This window comes from Trematomus bernacchii, unplaced genomic scaffold (genome assembly GCF_902827165.1).
Source record: "Trematomus bernacchii unplaced genomic scaffold, fTreBer1.1, whole genome shotgun sequence".
NCBI lineage: Eukaryota > Metazoa > Chordata > Actinopteri > Perciformes > Nototheniidae > Trematomus > Trematomus bernacchii.
In genome coordinates, this window is record NW_022988050.1 from 15832581 (window position 1) to 15853408 (window position 20828).

The 20828-nt window shown below is 40.4% G+C and overlaps 1 protein-coding gene across 1 annotated transcript; it reads left to right on the forward strand.

Moving 5' to 3' along the window:
- The first annotated feature begins 683 nt into the window (after positions 1 to 683).
- On the forward strand, positions 684 to 6132 carry kcnj2a (potassium inwardly rectifying channel subfamily J member 2a). Its single transcript, XM_034120103.1, has 2 exons — positions 684 to 823; positions 2881 to 6132. The coding sequence occupies exon 2, from the start codon at positions 3125 to 3127 to the stop codon at positions 4406 to 4408; it is 1284 nt and encodes a 427-aa protein (XP_033975994.1). The 5' UTR covers positions 684 to 823; positions 2881 to 3124; the 3' UTR covers positions 4409 to 6132.
- The last annotated feature ends 14696 nt before the right edge of the window (positions 6133 to 20828 follow it).

The window sequence follows — 20828 nt, forward strand, 5'->3', positions numbered from 1 at the left end:
CAACTTGATAGCTGAGTGGAGAAAGACAGTCATATCATAATACAGGCATGTAGCCCTTTATTGGGTGAGTCATTCTTTCCAACAGAACACATTTTCCATACCCACATTAAAAATAAGATCTATAAAAACAACGGATATTGCAAAAAACCCAGTGTAATGGTCAGTTGGCTAAGCAGCAGGTGGTAACAAGGCAAATTCATTGGAATGCTTTAATGCCAACGCAGCAAAAAAATGAAAGAAAATCTGGGCAGATATCAAACAATTGTTTGTGTAGTGTCCCATGTGTAAATGTTTGCAGCCAGCCAAATAAGTAACCTGTGCTTGTTATGAATATATTAAGCAGTACTACATTTAATAACATTTAGTTACTCAATAAAAAAAAGCCTAAATTGATGCTTTTCTGCTATTTATTTATGTCTATATTTAATTGTTCCTAACCCAATTGAGATCAAACTGGCATCGCCCAATTAGAGTCAAATTGCCCTCCATTACCCCCATGTTGTGTTCCCAGTCATACACATAAAATGACACAGAAACACAGCATAATTGCGGCTGCTTCACTGTGCGCGCTCCCCTCCTCTCCCTCATTGGCCCTGGCTCGGAGCAAAGGGGCGGGACGTGTCGGTGCGTGCCGTTTAAAACGCTTTGGTGGAACTCATCGCGAAGCACATGATCGAGACCGGTCCTCCAGAGATGTGAGGCAAGGTTTACACTTGATCAAGCAAAACAAACAACAAGTGCGCGGAAAAACGGCAGCCGAGGATAACAGAGGCCCAAACCATCTGGATTATATTTCAACAACCGGTCCACAAATGAGCAACAGGTAGAGGAAACATAACATTCATTTCATATAACCTCTCTTTGCTTTAATATGAGATGTGATGCGCCTAACAAGAGTTTTACGCATGTCAGAATTGTAATCGTTTGGCAGACATATATTAGGTTGTGATGGATTACATTATTCTCCATGACGCGCCACTTCCTGGCTTTTACGCATAACTTCTGCTGCAACAACCGTCAGATGCCGCCAAAAAGTTTTGACTTAACCGCTCATATTTCTCCTCGCCTATTTCTTTGCATTTAAATTAGATTTCTAAAGACGGGGATTGGAATTTAAGCATCCACAGGGATTGTAGTGTGAGGAGTGTGACTGTGTGTGTGTGTGTGGATGATTGCATCAGAAGTCAGTTCTCTTCTCTTCCCCGCACCTGTTAACATTTGTCGCTGGCATTTGGTGCATTCTGAGAGCAGCTTTGCCTGTCCACTCACAGCCACATACTATTTAATTATACTCTTTGAAAAAATAAAAATAAACGTAAGAAAATAATAATAATAATAATATAATAGCATTTAAACTATCACTGCGTTTTTCTTATTTAGGGAATTATGTCTACTATTTATTTTTTGCTCATTTCCAAATAAAAGTAATTGGCTAAACATACTAAATCTAAAGAAAGTCGGTTGCACTGTTTCTTGAAAATGTTTGCATCTCAGTCAGCTTTTTCTTTTTTTGTATTGTGCATTGCTTAGCAACACAGCATCCTTCGTCATTAGAATAATGTCTAAATGTACATTTTGTACATTAGATGATTATTATAAGATGTGCTTTGTAGTTGTTTGGAACTTTATACAAATACTGTATGCACTTTTGTGTGGTGCATTTGTAAAAGCCTTGCAGGCCAATTGCAACAGCCAGTTTCACTTAGCAGTTGTGCATTTAAAGAATGACTCTGCAGCTTTAGTGACACTAAAGCACGTTTTTGTTAAACCACACACTTCTTATATCTAACCCTCAAGCCTCAGAGAAAAAGCCATCATTGCAAGAATATAAAGAACACAACTGTGTGACACACAGTGAGACTGCAGCAGACTTGTTGCTAGGACAGCCAGAACTAATGAGAGGTGTTTTAGTGGTGCTAGGAGAATCCTCACAGGACAGCCATTATTGCAGCAGAGAAATCCCTGAAGGCGCTCTGAGAGTCAACAAGCTGTGCATCTGTACTGCACAGACAAGCACGAAGCACGCACTTTCCCCTAAAGATTCTTTAAACAACAGACCGCGTACACTCTACCTATAAGTCAGCCATGATGTCACTTAGAAACTGTGCCTGTTCTGCAAATCTTTGTTTTGTCTGTTGCAAATCACAAAACAAACTGCTGAATAATCGTGTAATAATAGTTGAAAACAACCGACAGAAGGAGCACAAGCACAAAACAGCTTGGTTCTATGTCTATCTTAAAAATGAATTACATGCGAAAACCACTGGGTAAAAGTCAGAGGTGTGCAAGTCATGAATAGTTTGTCCTTGGCTTTGGTTCAATTTTTATACCTCGCATACCATCAGTATCTTTCAGTATTTTAATCAAGAGATGTCATTAAGAGAAATGAGCTGCAAATAAAACATTTCTCAGTTAAGGCTTATTAACTTGATCCGTCAGTGTTTGCAAAACCATCCGTTCATGGGATCCTGTAGGGACGCTGTCACCCACCATTCAGCATGAAATGATGGAGTCAGCGCAGGGCAGCCAAGTAAAACAAGTGGAATTTGTAAATGACCAATACCGGGATCTGAGTGCAAATACAGGGTGGCCTCTCTCATAGTGAAAGTTGAAATGTTAGATGCGGGTTGAATATCATTGTTGTCGTTTGTCATAACTGGATGATATATTGTTGGCACAGAGAGACACATAAAGATTTCAAGGGTTTTTCTCAGGCTGCACGAACGTCTTACATTACAGTGAGGAAGTCAGCAGTTCTGAGATGTTACTTTCAACAATTGCTCAAAATAGCCGTTGTCAATAGATGCCCTGACGAGGATTTCATTAAGTTTTATCCGAAGTGGTTTGACTGACAGAGGTTTTCTATCTTTCTTCCAACAGATGAACTTCATGAGGTCCTGTCAGCTGATGAAAGAGGAGTGACCAATTCATCCTCCTCTTGTTGCTCTCCATCTAAAGGGCCAGTGAGGCTGAAGAGGCATCCCTTCAGCCCGCCTCACCTTGTTACCATTTCCTCTCAGGGTTGGTCCCCCAAAAGGTTTCAAAACTGTTTCTCCAACGCTTTTTCCAGAAACTCAGACTGTTTTCCAAAGCAGAAGCAGCACAGCCCTCCCAGACTGAGGTGATGGGAAGCGTGCGAGCCAGCCGCTACAGCATTGTGTCATCAGAGGAGGACGGCATGAAGCTTGCCACTATGGCAGTACCAAACGGCTACGGGAATGGCAAGGGCAAGGTGCAAACTAGGCACCAGCCGCAAAGCAGATTTGTAAAGAAAGATGGTCACTGCAATGTGCAGTTCATCAACATGAGCGAGAAAGGTCAGCGGTACTTGGCTGACATCTTCACTACGTGCGTGGACATCCGCTGGAGGTGGATGTTCATCATCTTCTGCCTCGCCTTCCTCCTGTCGTGGCTGTTCTTCGGCTGCATCTTCTGGCTGGTAGCCATCTTCCACGGGGACTTGGAAAGTAACTCTACGAAGTGCGTCTCCAACGTGAGCAGCTTCACCGCCGCCTTCCTGTTCTCCATTGAGACTCAAACTACTATCGGCTACGGTTACAGATACGTAACAGACGAGTGCCCCGTCGCTGTCTTCATGGTGGTTTTCCAAAGCATTGTGGGCTGCATTATTGACGCCTTCATCATCGGCGCTGTCATGGCAAAGATGGCAAAACCCAAGAAGAGGAATGAAACGTTGGTTTTCAGCCATAATGCCACCGTGGCCATGAGGGACAACAAACTCTGCCTGATGTGGCGTGTGGGGAACTTAAGGAAGAGCCACCTGGTTGAGGCACATGTGCGGGCGCAACTTCTAAAGTCCCGGACAACGGCAGAGGGGGAGTACATCCCCCTGGACCAGATAGACATAGATGTGGGCTTCGACAGTGGAATCGACCGCATCTTCCTGGTTACGCCCATCACCATCGTCCACGAGATCAACGAGGACAGCCCCTTCTACAACATGAGCAAACAGGACCTTGAGAACACTGAGTTTGAAATCGTGGTCATCCTGGAGGGCATGGTTGAGGCGACCGCCATGACCACACAGTGCCGCAGCTCATACGTCTCCAGCGAGATCCTCTGGGGCCATAGGTTCGAGCCAGTGCTCTTTGAGGAGAAGAACTACTACAAGGTGGACTACTCACGCTTCCATAAGACATACGAGGTGCCCAGCACCCCTCTGTGCAGTGCGAGAGACTTTGCAGAGAAAAAATACATTCTCACAAACTCTAATTCCTTCTGCTACGAAAACGAGATGGCGCTAGAGAACAAAGAGGACACTGATGAGGGGAACGGGGGCAGCGTTGGGCCCGACGGCACCCAGACAGACAATATCTCAGAGACTGAACACAGCCAGGCCACGGTGCCGCTGGAGCCCCGGCCTCTGAGACGAGAATCAGAAATATGAGTGTTCAGACCTTATGTGAGGGATTTTCTAAAATCAACTCTCTGCTCTGAAAGGCCGAGCTGGGCCTTGGGTAGAGGACAAGTCGAACGGTACTGCTGTGGGAAGCGGCGAAGGGTTAGGACTTTGTGTGTAAGAGTCTGCTTGAACTTTGATTACATACAGTATGACAAAACACCGCACTATGAAACATGTGCATATCACAAGGAAGAATTCTCAATGAAGTCCCCATGAATGTGTGCTCAGTGTCTGCTGACTGCAAGGTGACAGACAGGAAGGAAGTTGTTGAAATGACTTGAAGATTGCAGGCATGTCTCAGTTTCTCTGTCCGGCATGAACAAGATGTTTCAGAAAGGTGGTTTTTTATAGTTAGAATATTTTTAAGTGCTGCTAGAAGTGCCTTCTCTTAGAATCAAAGAGTACATGACCGATAGATGTATGCAACAAAGAAAGTACAAGTAGAGTATTTGTTCACGAGCTGGTCTCATAGCAGACATCAGAGAAGTCGAAAATGTTCTGTATGTAACAAAGTAGAAGACTTTAGTGATTTCCTCTGACTTGACCGCAACGGTTTTCTGCTTTATCCTTTGCAGTTTTTACAAATTTGAGATACTGTTCATTGCTGGCCGGACTGATAGAAACATGCCTGCTCATGTCAAGAGACTGAGCAGGGTAGTATTAACAAACTGACAACACATACATTACTTTCATTTGAGTGATATGAGAATCTGAATGTCCTTAAAAGTGCTGCTATAATGTTGCTTATTTTATTCTTTTGTTTTACAGCTGATAAAAAAATGCCAAAGAGTGTTATTATCATAGTTATGAGTTTCTTAAAAACAACACCTGCTTAGATTTGGTACAGTGGTAGAACGTTTAGGAAGTTTTACTAAGGGTTTGTTTTTTGAGAATGTGTGTACAGTTTCTTTTTTTTTTACGACGATTATCTTTATTTTGAGCCATTTCATCAAGCCTTAACCTACAAAGTGAAGATGTATAAATAACCCAAAGTTGCAAAGGACATTAAACAGGATTTAAAGGTTCTGTGGTGTTTGATGAACTAAAATAAAAACTGACTGATATTTGAAGGATTTTATAGTCAAATTGCACCAAAAAATATATTTTTAAGGCCAAACTCGCTTTATAAGTTACATAAAATGAAGTGGAATGTGGTGAAAGCACTTCTTTCAAAACGGTCTCCTTTCTAATATCTGATTCTGATACAGTGTTATGATTGGAGATTGTAAAAACTGTCTTGCTAAAAGTTGTTTTTGCCAAAATATCTAATCTCCAAGTAAGATATTTTTACATTTTCAATGCCACATTCCCTTTTTGACTTCAGATCAGCGTACTCTATCAACACTGCTTTCATTCTCTGTTGTGATGCTTATGTTTCATATCAGAATGTGAGATTTTTTAAAAAAGCGTAGTTCACAGCCAAATGTACTGTACCCCTGGCCTATGAAGGTGTACTGCACAAGAGTTTGCATCAATACTAAATGTATCTTTTGTATCTTTTTTTTTTAAATGAAAACCTTGACTGAAGGCCACTGGGCTCCATACATCCTACATGTGTAAATACCTCCCTCCCTGTTGCAGTTATTTTGTATAAGTTTTCCAAATGTACTGCAAAACCACGGAATGTACAGATTTTTGTATTATTTTATTATAATTATTATAATTATTATTGTTCATTATATTTTGTTCTTTTTTCAATAAAAGGTCAATGAAGAATCAGATTCATGCAGTGTGGCTTGTGTTCAGAGACGGATACAACATGTTATCCTTTTTTAAAGGATGCGTTACACATTTTTATTGATCAATTTGAAATATAACTTTTAACAAGAAGAAATAGCATTGTATGTGCAACTTGCTTTTGAATCGACAGAACCAGATAATATAATACTTTAACACTGTAAATTGAAAAAAATAATACACAGTAATTCACATTTCCTATAAAAAAAAAACAGAACATCGAGGTACTTTCAATTAATGTATCTTTCTGCATGTTTATTTATACTTATACTCAAATAATTTTGAGTTTTTACTTAAAGTTACATTATGAATGAAGCACCTGAACTTTAATTAAAGTATTTTAATAGTGTGATATGAAGAAAAGGTCCCAATTTTGGATCAATAAAGTATATATTACAATTTATTAAGCAGTAAAATGTCTAAATATTTTCTACAATCTTTTCTAGTACTGTATATAAAAGGATTTTACCAAGCTTTTGAGCAAAACACTGTACAAAATAATGTTCCAAGTGTGTCCTGCTATATGCATTAAGTTAAGAATAAGTACAAACAGAAAGATTAAATCTTGCCCTGTTCATTTTTCAAATATTTTGTTTGTACAGTCTTTTACATGATATTACATCTTTCAGGACTACTTTCTTCAAATAAGCACTATTTGGATAGAAATAACTTATTGCAATTATTTAGATTGATTTTGCAATTGCGAAATGTCTCACCATTTTAGAGGGAATGGTCCGTTTTAAACATTATTCGCATTATGAGTGAAAAATATGTTAAATTATAATGGGTTCATATTTTTAGGATGATCTGTACCAAAGAGTTTCAAATTTGTATTCTTCCAAATATTGTGCTTACTGACATTGCACTATTCCGTATTGGTGCATCAATAAAATGTGGATGAATTGTGCTGCCCTACTTCACATAGAAGATTCCCAGCAGGCGTGTGGACACATGGAGGCCTGACATCCCCAGCAGCAGCACGCTGACAGTAACCAGCTGCCCGTTCTGCGTCCTTCACTGACGCAGGACGGATTAACACCTTCTCTTTTCTCTCCAGCAGTCATTGTTCTCATCCATCTTTCATCCTGTCTTCCATCATCCGGCTCTCTCTCTCTCATACTGTCTCTCTGGTCTTTATAATGTCCAATGAATTCGCCCGCTTTGAATCCATTCACAGCAGTAACATTGAGTCACAAATGGGATTTAAATTAGTTTTGGCAATCATCACAAACAAAGAAATCCTATTGCTACTAACTATTGCCATCTTTTTATAGTGTAAATGATGTTTTATGCCGGATGTACTCGGGGAAGAAAACAGTTTCTGTTAAACATCTGATTCTTTTTGACGCTGAAATGGTCAAAAGATGCACTTATCCTTTAGAAAAATGTGTTAAATATAGTTATGAGAAAATGAGGATCAACTCTGCAGTTTTACAAAGCTTGTCTTTCGCCAATTTGAGTTTAAATGTCTCAATTATTATAGTAAATAAATATCACAACTACTGTACTGAATGGATTGCTAATTCATTTGGTAAAGATATCTGTGGTCCCAAGAGGATATATCAAAATGACTTGATGATTTCCTGACTTTTTCCACTAGTACTTGTACTTGGGTTTATTGCACATTTGCAAATGTTTATACGCTAAACTAAGAAGATTTCACTATTACTACTACTTCAATTCTAACTCTCACCCCTCCCACCCTATTCATTCCATAATCTTAGAACTTATTATTTAGATATTTTCTGTATTATTTCAATGCAAAATTCAAAGAAAATATGATTCAGCCTCAGTGCTTCTATTAGCCATTTGTTATTTTGAGCAAAACTAAGCCAACAACAGTCTGTCGCTTTCAAGGATTTAATGACTGTTATCAGATATCATGCTGATACATTACTGACTGAAATAGCTTGATTCCAAATTAATTATGCATGTACTTATCGCCTGAACATCCTTTTGGCAAATAGGATTAGGAAAGCAATGTAAAAAAAGATTACAGTCATTTCCACACAGTCAGAGTGAGTCATACAGCTCAATTAAAAACTGGTATCAGATTGGTAGTTTTTATGAGTCGTTTTTCAAAGACCAGGTAACTGGATCAGGACTTAAAAAGGTCAAATTGGTGCACCCTTACTATTTTTGCCTTCATCGTGGATTTATTTAGCTCTTAGTTCTAAAATTATCTAAATGAAAGAGGCCTTATAATGCTTTTTGGGCTGTTTGAGTGTTTGAGGCTAAGGGAATAACTGTAATCATACATCCGATATTTGTGATATTTGCAATATTAGTTTTTAGAAAGATAGTAAAGTAAAATGTATATTTTATTAAGAGCTCTCTTACAACTCACCAATTAGAGCAGACTGGGCTCTGGTTTCAGACAGAGGGTGAAAAGAGGTGCTGCAGCACAGGCAGTATGAGAGAAATAAAGAGCTTTTTGAACATTAAAGCATGGAGACATGTCACAGTAGAGACACTACATACAAATATAAAGCTGAAAGTAAGCAGAATATGTCCCTCTTTGTATAAACTGCTCAGAACGTACAGACAAATGCAAAATGTGGTGAGGGGTCACATGCTTAGAACGTTTGAAACCAGCACTGAAATATAGCTCTTAAAATTCAGTTTATTATCTGTTAATATACAAAAAAATATATCAACACAGATGCATTTTGAGATACATGAATTCCAAAGGAATTAATAACATAAGGATTGTATTGCAAATGATCTCAATAATAAGTTCTTAGACAGCTGAGAAAGAGGGGGAAAAAAAAGTCTGGGGATTTTCTTTCTAAAGCATAATCTCGTCTCTTCATCTGCACAGACAAAAAGCACTGCACGTCAACTCTATGGAAAATTCCTTGGTTTACCATTAAGGAAGACTGACACTAATGTCAACTACTCGAGTCGGGACTCAAGCTTTGAAGTGTGTGTGTGTGTGTGTGTGTGTGTGTGTGTGTGTGTGTGTGTGTGTGTGTGTGTGTGTGTGTGTGTGTGTGTGTGTGTGTGTGTGTGTGTGTGTGTGTGTGTGTGTTCATCTGACATAAAGCAGTTACAGTATCTGATACATCTTGATCATTTTGAAATGGGAAGAGGGAGAGAAATGAGTCAGGATTGTTTCAGTTGCTTATTATAATCAGGATCTGTGTTTCATATTTCCTCTATGAGACATCATTTGAAATTTTATTTCAAACCTAGAACCACAACAGACAATTGACTACAGGATAAAATAGGTGTAGAAGATATTCACCTCATTTATTTACTTTGTTGTAAACAAAAGCATTTTAGTTTTTTTTCCGAACACACAAGTAGTTTGTCCCTGAAGGGCGACACTGGTGGGAAAGTAATGAGTTACTTTCCGGTCACACCATTTAATATTGCATTTATTTATTGAATTATTAATCTAAAGTTGTGACCAGGAAAGCCACATTGAAGTGACTTCCTGTCGGATAGGAAGAATAGTGGTACATTGTTAGGCGCTGTGTGTAGTGTTACAGCTTTGTAGGTGTGTGCTTCTATTGTGCAGACTTTCTCACTCCTTGTTTATGAAGACAATAACGCTGTATACCAGTGGAGTAAACATCCAAAGGTAAATGTTAGGCCAACTTCCATTATCCTGAGTAAACCACTGAGATATCAATAATCCAAACTTTATATAACACTATTTATTTGTGTTTCACAGCTGATCGAGCCTTGTTCAGACTTTCAGAGCTATAAACAATAATGTAGGAGTAAAGAGCTTGGACCTGCAACATAAACACAATCCGGGCTCCTGAACTATAACCGGAACCCCTGGCTTTTATCGCAGCTTCTGGGAACCTGACGTTCAAACGGGCTCAGCTCTCGTACAGACCTGTGATCCTCACTGTGTTTTGTCCGTAGCTGAAGCTAAGTCTTCCTGCTTCACACGGACCCCTGCACAGCCAGACAAAACCATCGTCACAGAAGGTGGACTGCTCAAAGCTGCACAGAAGACGGGCTAGCTAGTACTAGCTTAAGCCTATGGCAGTTTAGACTGTATACATTAGCCTCGCAGCTAGCAGACTTCCCCTTACTCATTGCTCTTCTACTCGTGCTTGGTTTCAGTCCTTGAGTCTCCAGACGGAAGACTAGAGTTGAATGTTAGCCTGCAAGTACGTTTTTTCAGCCCGGCGTTATGGAAATTGAGTCTTTGAATCTTGAATGTATAAGGAGAACTGGATACAGCGTTGGAGGCGGGACCCCGTTCAATCCTATGAAAGTTGCTCAGTGGCACATGAAGACAAATTGGCATGACTATCGAGAGCAAAAAATACCTGTAAGTAGGGATGCTCCGATCGATATCGGCCTATATTCACTCTCTGCCGATCGATTGGTGCTCTCTATAAAGGCTGATCAGGAGAGCCGATCACATGACGTAAAATACATGACACTTTTCTCTGTGCGCGGCAAAACAAGCTCGCCAAAATGGCTTCACCGGTCTGGCAGTATTTTAAGGTGAATGACAATAAAATAGCGGTATGCAACGTGTGTGAAGCAGAAATCCTGCATCTCCACCCGCTGTGATGGACCGGTGAGCGGAGCAGAACACACATTAAGAGTTAGACCTTACACACTTAGCTATTTGATCTACCTCTGGAACAAGCTAAACTAGTTATACATATATTTATTCTTCACTGTCGGGTCACTCATTACTGGATCAGTGAGCTGCAGGAGACGGATAGGGACAGGCTGTCAGGGGAGGGAGAGAGGGAGAGAGGAAAAGAGAGAGGCTCCCGTTATTTCTCCCGTGTTATTATCCAAAGTTAATGTAAACTTGAATAATGTACTTCATTTGAATGTAATAATTATGTTGGTTGTTGTTTGTGGAAGCGCCAGTGAATGAGCCCCATTAACTGAGTTTTAAACATCACTTTAAATGGAAGATCCCCATAGCCCCCACCCACTCGATCGGATCCGCGATCGGTATCGGCCGATACTGATTCCGGCGATCGGCGATCGGCCGATACTGATTCCGGCGATCGGCCCCAAAATTGGCGATCGGAGCATCCCTACCTGTAAGTGTTTGTTCTGGTTAGCTGATTTAGTTAAAAAAAAATCCAATGATTTACAGATGTTTCTTTCCCAATGTTAGTCAATAGGAAAAAGTATTTTTGGGTGGTTTGACCTCTACGAACATTTTGCTAACGTCTGGCACACTTTTGTTTGCCTTTTGGCCTTTGTTTGAATGCCGTCCCCCTGCTTTTTGGTCGAATATGCTGATTTGCTGATAACTTCAGATTAGTTCAGTTGGAGAAGCTGCTGTAAAAAGATTATAATGGTTTAAAATAATACAAAAGTATATACATTTATCTTTATGATAACTAATATTGCAAATTCCACAAGTATCAGATAACATTGATAGGATTTCCCTGAGCCTTAAACACTTGTACTCCTAACAATAATATAATAAAGCCATTTACTGTGTTGAATCAGCCACGCAAGCATGCAGAGAGACAGTGGAATTTTCCTATGGGCTGACCATCCAGTGGACCCCAAAACGCCTCGCTGCCTCTCACTGGAGCTGCACTTTGAAGCTCTTCCAACTCCGTTGACCCGTCTCTGATGTGACGCCAAACAATGTCACCGACAAAGAAAAAACCCATCACCGAACCGCCCATAAATGTATTTTGACCTCTCAGGCATTCACTGGAAATGTCCTTCTCAGTATTGAAATTGAGCAATTAGCAAAAGACAGTTTTTGTTCAGATTCTCCTGCATGAGTCTTGAGCTGGCATTCTGTAAAGTGGCATTGGTGGCATTATTTGGCAACATCCAGAGCAGAGTGGTGGACAAATGGAAGCTTTGTTACATCTCTAGTTTGTGTTGTCAACAAACAGGTCACAGCCAATGTCAAAGGAAGCTCGTAGCATGAATTGGGAGCTCCTGGCACTAAATATATTTTACAAATCATGTATAAAATATTTCTGAGTATCAGTTGACAACCAACAAACACTACAGGGACTTTGGACATCCTGACCTCTCCCCTGATAACAAAAATAAAAGCCTTGCCCATTGAGAAAGACTGCCACAGTAGGATGTAACAGGTAAACAGAAGGTTAGTACAATACTGTACGTCGCCATCTTATCACATCGGGAACAATTCATCATCTGCATGACATTTGGACAATGCTTTGTGTTCTGATCATTGCACAGAGCAAAGCTGGAACAGCGCAAACCATATGGCTAATGCAACAATTTTGCAAACAGGAAGTGGGCACAAAATCGTAACTTGTACCCAGAGGTTTACTTCTGTCGTTTGAGCATAGTTGGGCTACAAAGTAAAACACAGCCAAAAAACAACTTTATGCAAAGTTGTTCATATGACTACTCCCATAGAGGCCTTTGAAGTGCAGGCTATCTCATGTCATCAACCCAAAAGAGACGCATATTTTATTCACTTTGAACAGACTATATACCAACAGTTTCTTGGTTACTACTAGGTGATCAAACCATTCAACACTTTTCATACCTGTTTTAACTCCTTTACTTTCTGATGCATCAGGGAATATCCCCACACTACCGCTGTTTACCAAATGATTTGGATAAATACATGTTGTATGTAAAAACCTAGTTAGGTTTGAAAGCCTCTCTGTGCATCCAAAATGTATTTCAGGAAGTCTATAACAAAATTGAGGAGAAAACTAAATGTAAAATGTCTTAAACTGTAAAGAAGGAAAATCCAGAATCAACTCCAAAAATGTATTCCACTGTCCATGACTTAACTTCTAAATTAATTGAATTGCGAATGTAACTAACAGTATGTAAAAAGTAACATATTTAAAAGACCACACACAGTGCAGTGTTCCTACAATTAGTAATGAAAAATTATAATTTAAACCACTTTTAATTTGGACCTTTTTTATTGGGTAAAAGGGAAATTCAGGACCATAAGTGTTATGTGATAATCTTTTAAAGAACCCCCAGCTAAAGCACCATATACATCCTCATATCCATTATAAGTGGAATGCATGCCCTGCATATTTCAGTGATCATTCTAGTCAGAGTTTGTGCCCTGGAGGGTGGGTCAGTTCTACACGCTGTTGGCCCGGCACATGCAGTCTAACCTTGACCTTCGCAGTGTTAGTGGTAGCCGAAGTTAACGGGACACTGGAGAATGGGTGGGTGGGCATGAGTTCATATTAGATGCAACCACTCGTAGAAACCTGAGCCTGGCAGGGGGGCTTTGCTGTTTGACGGACAGGGTTGTCCTCATATTTAGCTCCGAGCATTGTGCGGCGGAGATTAGCCTCTTCATGCACGCTGACAGACGAATAGACTGTAAGAAACATGTTGGGATACAGAGCTGTAGGTCAACTGTGATCTGGTATGAGCCCCATGAGATAACAAGCAGGGAGACATGACGCACCAGACTAAACCTGAATCTGTCCGTGAATAGCAGACATCTGACAGCCACAATAATAATCTGAGGTTAATCATGATTAATTATTATATATATATGTATTTACTTGTATTTTAGGGTGAGATTGAACAAATTGAATGCAGGACAAACTTGCTAGAGAAATTAAAGTTTTTTTTTTACCTTTTAACAAGAAGCTGCAGTCTTTTATACATGCACACAATATTTTTGATATGTTTCAGTCCGGTTTTAAAGCGCTTCACAGTACTAAGTCTGCCCTTCTAAGAGTGTTCAATGACCTCCTGGTCACTACAGACTCTGGTGACTCTGCCATTCTTATGCTCTTAGACCTCACAGCTGCCTTCGATACGATTGACCACTCCATCCTTATCTCTCGTCTAGAGCACTGTGTGGGTATCAGGGGCACTGCCTTAGAGTGGTTCAGGTCCTATTTGTCCCAGAGATCCTTCTCTGTTAGGCTTGGTGACTTTGCATCAAAATCGACAGTGCTTTTAAATTAGATAAACAGATAAACTCTGTGGTTGAGTCCAGTTGTTATCGCTTGAGGCTCCTGTCCAAAATTAAACCGGTTTTATCCTTTTTAGACTTTGAGCGTGTAATTGTTTCGACTCGTTTAGATTATTGTAATGCACTTTATGCCGGCCTAAACCAGACTTCGCTGGCACGTCTGCAGCTTGTACAAAATGCTGCGGCTCGTTTGCTTACAGGAACCCGCAAGCATGAGCACACCTATTCTGGCTTCCCTCCACTTCCTGTCCATTTTAGAGTTCATTTTAAAGGGCCCATGTCATGGCCATTTCCACTGATCATAATTACATTGTTGAGGTATACTAAAATAGATTTATACTGTGCAATTTTCCAAACTCACATTGGTTTCGCATACAGCATCTCTGTCAAGCATGTGTATTCAGCAGTATTCACTTTCTCCACTAAACGACTCGTTGGAGCTCTTGCCCCCCCCTCCCTGTGAGCCTAGTGTGCTCCGATTGGTCAGCTCGGCCACTCGTTCTGATTAGTCAACCACCAGAGAGGCTGCGCCCATGTCAGTGCTTTTCCCGGCTGCTCTCAGCGTAACATCAGTCTTATCATGGCGTCGGTACAGCGGTATATTTTATATACATATATATTTTTAACTGTTGTTATAGAAGAGTGTGACGGCCCCAGGGCCTTTGTCTTACGATGGGGTGGAGCTGAAGAGGGTAATCAGCGCGATCACGGACACCTCCGGACACTACGGCCCCAGTCTCTCTCCAAAGCGGCTGCAGGAAGACTAACTCTGCGATCCTCTCAACCACCTATCTTTGCATTTACCACAATAAATGTGCCGTGGTTTTGTAAACTCGTGTATGTCTCCTTGTCTTTGTGGCCTACGAGCCGCTCATAACAAAGAGTAAGTTATTTTTACCCGTTATAAACTACTACTGTTTGATGAGAAATCAAATCATGGTTTGCTATATATGAATTCAGGGAAGAAAGGATAGGCCTACTAAGTATTTCCATTAAACTTTATTTTTAGAAATGTACAAAATGAACATAAATATACATATATACACGGTATATCATCCATTCCTCCTCCTCTTGCCTGCGCACAGCCGGTGCGGTGCGGTGCCTTTTAGCACGACGCCTCAGTAGTAGTAGAATCCCTTCCCCGTCATGGATTGTCCGCCAGGATCTGGCTGGACGAAATCAAATGCAAATCACAAAATATTAGAGAAACTTAGTTGTTTTAGATTCGTTAGTAGTAGTTGTGTAATGAACAGCTTGCCTGCTAATATGCTAACCTAGCTTTGTTTACCTTGGTAGCTAACACGATATGAACGTTAGCTTGGAGGAAAGGCAACTATAATGCAGTGTAATAAAACTACTATGAACAAAAGCTAGTGGTTCATATTAGGCTAGCAATAACGTGTTTATAATTGCAATCGTATACGGGTATTCTGCTACCATACAATGTAACTTGCATGAATACATTGTTTTGCGCTAGCATACAGCTAGCCTCGTTAGCTACATGCAGTATATGTACGGTCACAATGTACGGTAAACCGGAGTATACTGTATGAGTATTCCGTGTGTGTGACTGCAGACATTCTCCTGCCATGACAAACATGTAAGGCCATCTGCTGACATTGTAGTTGATATATTTAAACGCTAGCAACGTAGCATCACAAAAATGTTTTTCTGACCAAAACTAGCTCAAGCTCCGTGTGTTAGATCGCTACGCCAGCTATAATGTAATTACGTTTCGCGACTGACCGGCAAATCACCCGCAGTATACTGTCAATAGGTATTTTGTGTGTGAATGCAGACATTCTCCTGCTATGAGATACATGTATGCAAGGCCATCTGCTGATATTAGAGTTGATATATGGAAACTCTAGCAACTTAGTTAGCACAGTTAGCACTGTGTCAATGGCTTAGCAGTCCAACACAGTTTACACATTTAAACAGTCTTGTTTGATAAATACACAAATAACAATGCAAACTTACAGGTTGTATACCCAGATCTTCCCCTGCTCCAAACGGTCCAAACAAGCTGTGCATATCCGGCCTCAAACTGGGCAATGTTTTGGAAGCTTTCGTCTGTGAAATGCTGGTTCTTCGAACCTCTGGAGGAGGAACACGCCGCTGCTGGTGTGGCCATAGCTCTTCGGGATTGGTCCATTTCGTTCCGGGTACCGCATGACATCAGGCGGTACCCGGAACTAAATGGAAGACTCAAATGGGCAGTGACGTATCTCCAACGAGGCGTTTTGGGGAGGTATTTTCTGTGTTAGAGTTTTACTCGCTACAGGGTGTACTTTGAGGGTTTTGACTCTGCACACCGTTTACATGCATAAAAACCTTCATAACACACAAGGGGACGGGTAATAACCGGAAAAGCATGACATGGGAGCTTTAAGATTCTATTGTTTGTTTTTAAATCGCTCAATGGGCTGGCCCCTCAGTACATCTCCGACCTCCTACAGGTGTACACCCCCTCAAGGGGCTTCGAGGTCGGCTGATCACCTGCGGCTGGTAGTCCCTAAAACCAAGAAAAAGACCAGGGGAGATCGAGCCTTCTCAGCGGTAGCCCCCAGGCTCTGGAACGACCTGCCCCCCCATGTCAAATTGTCGCCCACTCTTCAAACTTTTAAGTCCCGCCTAAAGACCCACCTCTTTTCCCTCGCTTTCGAGTCAGTCTGAGCTCTACCTATTTTATGCTCTTATTGTCTGTCCATAGCCTTTATGTGCCTTGTATTTATTCTTATGTGTGCCTTTTATCTATTCTTGTAATATTATATTTTGTTATAATGATATGTTCGTTGTGAAGCACTTTGGCAAACCCTCTGTTTTTAAAATGTGCAATAGAAATAAAGTGGATTGGATTGGATGATTTCTAAAATATTGGCATGAGGTCTGACAATTTTGCGACAAAAGCCACTTTCACAGAGAATCTTGAAGCACAATCTGTTCATAACGTCGTGACCCTGTCCACTATCTCACACTCCTGCAACAAACACAATTTTTTATTAAACATTATTCTTATCATTAATATATGTATTTAAAATGAGCATGTTGTGAATAACAAATGTTTTGGCGGGGATATCTTTGCAGTATCACAATACTTCATGAAAAACAACATTAACAAATATTCTGCCTGATTTTACCCAATAAAATGTTTATTAATTGTGCAGCCCTAGAATGTATATACAAATATAGCCATCTTATAACACTGAAATAATATTAGGGAATATAAATACAATTAAAACAAAGCTAGGGTGTTCCAATAGAGATCATATTTGAAATAGTGTGAGGATTGTTTTGTTTTCTCAGAAGATATTGTATTTTTTATCCAATGATATTGCACCACATCAAATGTAGTAATAAAGTGTTAAAATACCGTTGGCCATTTGCTTTAACTGAGAGAAAAATACCACATTGTGGACTCTGTGGACCCCACAATAATGTTTTCCGAGTGAAAGCACCACAGTTTGTTCAACAAATTCCAGTTCTGATCCTCCTATTATTCAGCCATAAAACGCCAACGAGAATGTCAGGTTGGCAAAAAAGCCAAAGAATGTGAGGGATGCGAGGGGAGGTGTGTTGTAGCTGCGTGACGGAAAGGTCATGTGGTCCTTTGTGGCGGACCACAACACGGTGCCAATGCTTCACAGAGTGACAAGCACACATTACGGGTTAATACGCCCTGTTATAAGAATATCTGCTGCCTCATCCTGCTGATAACCACACGCACACGCACTGCAACGACCCATTAGGAACGTTTCCATCACCATCATCATTACATGGCTAAATCATTTCGTTAATTTAATCCGGCCTCACTTGGTCTTTTTATAGAGCATAACACGTTGGACAAATCAAATCAAAGGGCCCACTTTTCTCTCACATGTCTGCTGTGGGGAAGGAGAGCAGACCACATCAACAATCTGCAGGTAACAACAGAGATGCATTCAGTATACAGCGACATCTGGATGTCATGCAGGGTTTACTGAATGAGCCAAGTTTGCCGTATATTTTGGGCTATTTAGAAAACACTGTGGCTAATATGGTCTTGGCTAATTTAGAGTAATACACAGTGTTTCCCCTACCATTGTCTTGGAGGGGCGCTGCGACATATAACACCATATTTTTGACCAAATAGCTTGATGTTGAGAGGATATTTTAGGGTTGACCAATAAATAATTATCAGTAATATCGATTTAATGACTAAGAAGGTAAAGGGTAATACTACAACTGCTAGAAAAGTATGGTAACATTTTTAAAAAAGCAATCACTTTACTGTACTGAAACCTTTAAAACCAGGAAAGGACATCATATGTTAATTGTAGAGGTGTAACGGTATACGTATTCGTACCGAAAATATTCGGTATGGGCCCTTCGGTTCGGTACACGTGTGTACCGAAGTGTACCGAACGAATATAAAGTTAAACGTAAAAAATTGAGAATGTGAAAAACTTTTTGGAAGTAATCTCAGGTGCTGCGTCGCAGCATTCAGTGTAATCTGCTCACATTGGGTTCAACGCCTCATAGAGCGACCAAGTCATTTCATTGGACGAGAGGCATACTATGAGAGCTGGTCACAGGGATGCGTTCATATTTAGTCAGTAATTTGAGTAACTGTCGAAATGGCAAACGCAGATAAAGTTGAGCTCAAAAATCCTCCAGCATCATTGAAGTCTCCGGTTTGGGAACATTTTGGTTTCGCAGTTACGTACAAGGACGACGGACAAAGACAGGTGGACCGAACCAAAGCTGTTTGTCGGCATTGTTCAACTAAAATTGGTTATGCGGCTGGCAATACATCAAACTTGCACACTCATTTGAAAAGGCATCACCCGAACGTGAATATCACCGGTACCAAAAGAAAGATGACTGAAGTGCAAACCCAACTCCCACTAGCATTTAAGCCTCCACCACTCGCAAAAACTTCAGACCGAGCCAAAGCTTTTACAAACGCCAAATATCTTTTTGTTGCCATGTTAGCAAAGCGCTACCTGGCTGTATCTGCTACCTCTGTCCCTAGCGAGAGGGTGTTCTCCACAGCAGGAGACATTGTTAGTGCCAGTAGATCTGCCCTTTCGGCAAGCAATGTGGATAAGTTAATTTTTCTTTAAAAAAACATGAAAATACAATGACAAGCAAGCAAGTCCTAATGTCAAACTAGTACAGTACAGTTCAAGTACAGATTATTTCAGTTCATCGAAATGCTGCACCTTAATGTTTATTTTATTATATTTTGTATTTATTTGAGTGAATATTCAAAGTTTAATAATAATTAAAAACCCCCAACAAATATTTTATGTTTTTCTGCTGTACCGAAAACGTACCGAACCGTTACACCCCTTAATTGTGATACTCAGAACAAATGTGACCCGCTCTATCGAAATCAGTCGGAAGTCACAACGGCTCATTTCAAAATAAACGTGAATTTGTGTAAATAAATAGTTTTTCGGGGTTTGGGTGTTTTGTTTGATTTTAAATAAACAAAGTCTTGGCTTTCAGAATATGAAACTTTTATTTCCAAAATCACACGATAAATACATTTTTGAAGCTTGTAAAGGGAAGATGACAGGCACCTCTCACTCGCCACTCTGCTGTTCCGCAGCGCCGCCCCCCTCCCTCCGGCTGAAATTATGAATGTAAGCGTATAGTAATCATAGATAACACGGCAGGGTCCGTTACAGTTAGTTTTCATCTGATTTCAAATAAACAAAGTCTTGGCTTTCAGAATATGAAACTTGTTTCGGCAAATTCAGATGATAAATACAACTTTGAAGCTTGTAACGGCATAATTACAAGCGGAGAACGGAGTAACTTAACGTCACAGCAGGCATAACAACAGCCGGTGTTTCTCGTGAGTGTTTTCCCAGGGAAAATACATACACACACACACACACACACACACACACACACACACACACATACACACACACACTCGCGAGCTTCCCCCAGACCAGTAATCCAAACGAAAATATTTTCCCTCCGTACTACTTTGATCATTTGCTCCGCTAATAATCAATCAGATCGATGGATTCCAGAGAAGAGGAAACTTTGAAGGCCTTTTTCTCAAAATGATGACTCGGTGACAGTCATTATATAATGTGACATATTTCGCTTAATATTTGGAGTACAACAACAATCCTGATATCATTAGAAAGCTAGGAATCTCCTCTTTCTAACAGTGTATACAACTCAAAATGTGTCTTCGGGTCAATGTGACTGATTTCGATAGAGCAGGTCACAAATGATATTTCCAAGATTACATTACATTACATGTTACTTGTTAGACGCTTTTATCCAAAGCGACTTACATACTCAATACTGTGGACAATCCCCACAGGAGCAATTTGGGTGAAGTGTCTTGCCCAGGGACACAACGACATGCTGACTGCAGTGGGGTTTGAACCTCCTGATCCGAACACCTACGCACAACCCACTGCGCCACAAGCCTCCAAGATCTGAGACTTATATCACAATGTTGACCTAATAACATATTCCCCAGCACTATTTTCAATACTACGGTAAAGCCAGCCACAGCCATACTGGTATAGAAAGAATGGCATATTAACTGAAGGCCAATTGCAAATCATGCCATTTTTGCAAATGCTTTGGTCATGACTTATTATATTTGATTGAAGAAGTGAATCAGAAGAGTTTTAAGAAGTAAGTGAAAATGAAACCAATGTCATACTGAAAGATGAAGTGAAACAAGATGGCACAGTACAGGATTTATCAATGACTGTCTCCTACTCAAACTATATTAAGGTCATGGGT